This window comes from Priapulus caudatus, unplaced genomic scaffold (assembly GCF_000485595.1).
Source record: "Priapulus caudatus unplaced genomic scaffold, Priapulus_caudatus-5.0.1 Scaffold1439, whole genome shotgun sequence".
NCBI classification, from domain to species: Eukaryota; Metazoa; Priapulida; class Priapulimorpha; order Priapulimorphida; family Priapulidae; genus Priapulus; species Priapulus caudatus.
In genome coordinates, this window is record NW_014578500.1 from 129,639 (window position 1) to 133,894 (window position 4,256).

General features: G+C 40.6%; 1 protein-coding gene across 1 annotated transcript; it reads right to left on the reverse strand.

Annotated features, from left to right (window-relative positions):
- Positions 1-203: 203 nt before the first annotated feature.
- On the reverse strand, positions 204-3,774 carry LOC106816634 (xanthine dehydrogenase/oxidase-like). The gene is made up of 7 exons (XM_014821259.1): positions 3,664-3,774; positions 3,180-3,308; positions 2,699-2,773; positions 2,365-2,535; positions 1,672-1,846; positions 794-873; positions 204-537 (listed from the first exon to the last, which is right to left on the reverse strand). The coding sequence occupies exons 1-7, from the start codon at positions 3,772-3,774 to the stop codon at positions 346-348; spliced, it is 933 nt and encodes a 310-aa protein (XP_014676745.1). The 3' UTR covers positions 204-345.
- Positions 3,775-4,256: the final 482 nt, after the last annotated feature.

The following is a 4,256-nucleotide window of genomic DNA, read 5'->3' on the forward strand; positions in this document are numbered from 1 at the left end:
TCCGGAAATAGTCCCCCGCTGCGCCGCGCGCACGAAAACGCATCTGAGGGGGTCTAATTTCAAAATTTTTCTGGGGGAGGGCCAGAAACCCCCCCAGACCCCCCTCGCGTGCTCGGAAGTTTGAGTTACGGTTAGACCCCCCCCTGGTCCAAATCCTGTACACGCCCCTGTATTCACCAAATTTTCATACGTCGGTATACGCTGGCTTTCATACGGAGGTGTGACAGCGCCATAAGTGGTTGGGCCAACGTTGGCCCAACGTCAGCATGTTATCTGGGTGATACAGAAATATTAGCAATAGCTTGTGTACACGAGTAGAGTAGAAAATATTGTATAGGAGAGAACTCAAGATGCACGACTTCCAGCTGTAGATGGCAGCAGTGTAGATGGACACGCAAGAAGGATGTTCTCTACCGTTGCTGGGCTGTCAAATTGGAAGCTACCAGAAACTCCTTCCTGCTCTCTTGCCGCGCCGATGGCATTTTTAATTGCGAAGAAAACTGTTGAGGCCAACAGCAACGGTGGTTCTCCAACCGCCTGCAAAAAAAACCGAAGAATTTTGATTTTTTTTTTAGAATAAAAGCAAATATGTTGTTATATAGCTGCGAATAATCTACATACGCATTTCTATTTCGACTTATTTGTGTAGCACGTAGACAGCGGTGCACATAATATACTAGAGATATTCCAAGTGCCAATTATATTCAAGTGAAAATGTTTGCTACGAGTATACGTATTGAAATCGACGCTCTTTAAAAGTTACATGAACAACAGAGACATTCGTGTAACATACCTTTGATGAATATATGGCACGAGGGTTCTCCGAGTTACGCAGTAATGCAACGTTAAACTCCACTGGTACATCACTGACACCTATAATACAGAACATGCAGAGACTAACGTATGCACCAAAAGCATATAAATAATTGTAAAAATGGCTTCACATATTAGAAACATTCCAGCTTCCTTCATCCTATCTTGAAAGGAATTCAAAATTAAATACAGATCTGCAACTCTTAGCAAACAATATGCTATTCGTTTCAAATTAATAAGATGGTGTATCCATTCACTGGTTCTAGGTTTCCAAATTTGATCAAACCCAGTAGTACGTATAGTTAATAAAAAGTTAAATCCTTCCCGCGCCTTCATACGCATAGCGTATAGCTACAGGCGCATAGGGCGGTGCCTATCTCCGTTTCTGTAACCCTGAGGCCCCGCAGCTGTTTTCACAGTAAATGCTACAGTAGGGGGTTAGTCCACTGTAGCACAGTACGTATAGTACTGCCCACAAAACTCTGAATTCCCAGTCTCTGTCATGGATCAACCTGGACATCAATCAAAATCACTCAATATTACTCTGTCATAATTCACAAGTCTGCATACGATGATGCTACAGTTAATTAAGCAGAAACGATTAAACACAACCCGCAGTCTGGCAAGTCTATATATTCTTTACTGCAGGCATTATTAGATGTTGCACGTGTCATCTCCTGGTGTCATCATACAACACAGGCATGAAAATTAGATGTTTAGTGTTAATTTTTAACATCAGATTAAACTATTAAATGCATAATTATGGTGGGTTTCACATGAAACATCACCCGTTCCTTCAATATCCCCAATATAGAGTTTTGTTATTTGAACTCTGTTACTAAAGCACAATATGTCTACCTGGTATTTTGTAGTTGCCAGTGTGACGAGTGCACAGGAAGCCATCTGCTGTGTATCGCAGCTCCTCTAGTGTCAGCAATCCACAACCTTGCACAAAAGCACCCTCTATCTGGCCGATGTCTATAGTTGGATTCAGACTCTTCCCAACGTCCATCATGATATCTGTTCTCAGAATCTGTGCAACGAATATAAAAATACATGCTGGTCAAATCGTATAGGAATGTTCGTTGCAGTTGGTTGGAAGGTTAGCTGCTTGCGCATAGTAGAGTAGAAGACAGTAATGTACGCCAGCCAGCAATGAATAATTCCTCACTGACAGCGTCTAATTAACATAATGATAATGATCATTGACCTGCGATACTGCCTGAATGGCAGCGTAAAGAGAGTGAGGCCGTGAGACTGGCAGAAGGGAGTTCAATTTGAATTGCAACAAGTGAGAGTGGCGAGATTGCAGATTGGTGTAAGTATTATATTAATTAAAGTAATAGATTTGGATTGCCTGCTATATTTAGCAAGATTTTCACGAAGTCTCACAGATATATTGGTCTAGAATATTACAAATATACATCTACTTCACGCAACCAGTATACGCACGTACAACTATCCTTCCACCACGTACTACTTACTGTCACACAACAGCAAAAGAATGTGTGTCCAAAATTCGTGTAAAGTTATAACGTGAATGGTGCATACCACGTGATTTCCTGTGATACAATCAACCTCCACGTGTGAGCAGGCAGCTCCGAACGTGTGATAGGTGTAAGGATTGCCGGTGTGCGTGACAAAGTCGTAGCCCACTGTGCCCTCTGGGACATAAAACCCTGTCGCTGAGAGGCTCACTCTGTCAAGGTGGGCCGATTCAACCTGCAATAGAGAATGCCCATTCAGCCCCACATGCACCCCACACATGCATGAACACTTTATATAGTTCATCACTATATTAATTCTTGTCTTCTTCGCATAATTTCTTTGTAAATTCTATTCAACATTAAATTAGTCTTGTACATTTTAACGCTTGTAAACTCACCCAATCTTCCCACGAGCCACTTGGGTTCTGTCTCATGAATGGATCTATTCGCTCCCTGATGATCTCACACGCATTCTAAATAGGAAGACATGTTTGGAATGAAAATCATGTGGGATCGAAAGATGAGGTTAATTAGCACATTTTATGTAAATATGTGATAAAATAGTGCATGAAATGAGCATTGTCATATAATGGATAAAGTGCTTCCCTCCCTTCCTCTGCCATTTTGACCTGATTACTTAATTCTTTAGGATTTCCGAATGCATAATACAAATGCCGTAAGTGCAGCAAGTTTCAAGTTTTGCCCCCTATTGTTGACACTAGCAGACACATGCAAGCATGGACAGACATACATATATGGACGATCTTCCTATTCTACAAAGCATAAAAGCTATCAAAAACAGCTAAAAAATATCGTACATAAAAGAACAACTGAAATAGTAAGTGAAAAAATTAACATTTCAATCACTGAATAACTCACCAGAACAGCACCGCCAAATAAGTCGGTGCCTGTACTTCCAGACGTCATTGTGGCATTTGGAACCGTATCAGAACTTGTTTCATTGATGTGTATCTTATCAATGGGAATTTGAAGGGCTCTACTGGCCACCTGCGAATACGTCATATACTTAATCACCTATCGTAAATCACAAACATTACTGCATCACTTGAAAATAAGTGCCACTGAGATCACCTTAACAATTTGTAGTGAAATACATGTACGTACTTCTTATCAATAGCATATCCCTACTCATAGTACATATAAGAGGATATAGATATGTTCACAACAGTACCACGTTTATGGTATTACTATTTCAACTTCAATATACCTAGGGTCATAGAGAGTCAACTTTTGGCCAATTGTGGAGCATAGCATATTGGCATATTGTGTATATTTTCTGTAATTATATTTATTCATTCACCTTTATATTGGGATTATCACGTGGTAATTAAGTATTAAGTACCTGTAGCATTTTTGTGTAGAGGCCCTGACCCATCTCAACACCTCCAGATGTAAGCAGTACTGAGCCATCCGTGTACACATGCACCAGTGCAGCTCCCTGAATCAAACACATTCGTCATACACGTTTATTTTATTTAAACAAAACATATCAGTTACACACAACCTGAGCACCACAATTCTAGTGCTGTCTAAATAACATGGTCTCCCCTCAGCCACACATTATTTTCTTCTAATGAGCTATCTGTGTCCATGCAACTCTAGATCGCATCAGTCGCTTCAACACAACTATTACCACAAGTGGTCGCAATCAGCTAAAATGATATCTTTCTCGCCTTATCTCCTCTTCAAATTACCCTGTTTTGCTTTGTGCGCCACAATATGCTTTACCTTTTGTTTGTTCATTAAATCTGTATGAATGAAGTTACTGGATTATACTCCCACAATAGGCAAAGCTTGCAACGAAATTCCCTGCTTTCTTGAGCGATTTTTCTGCAGAAATGGCAGCATATAGCTAGCTCTTTCCAGCTCCACAGTTAATTATGCCGAAAGGACTGAGACAGGGAAAAGGAAGCACACAGCTATGCAGTGCTATTT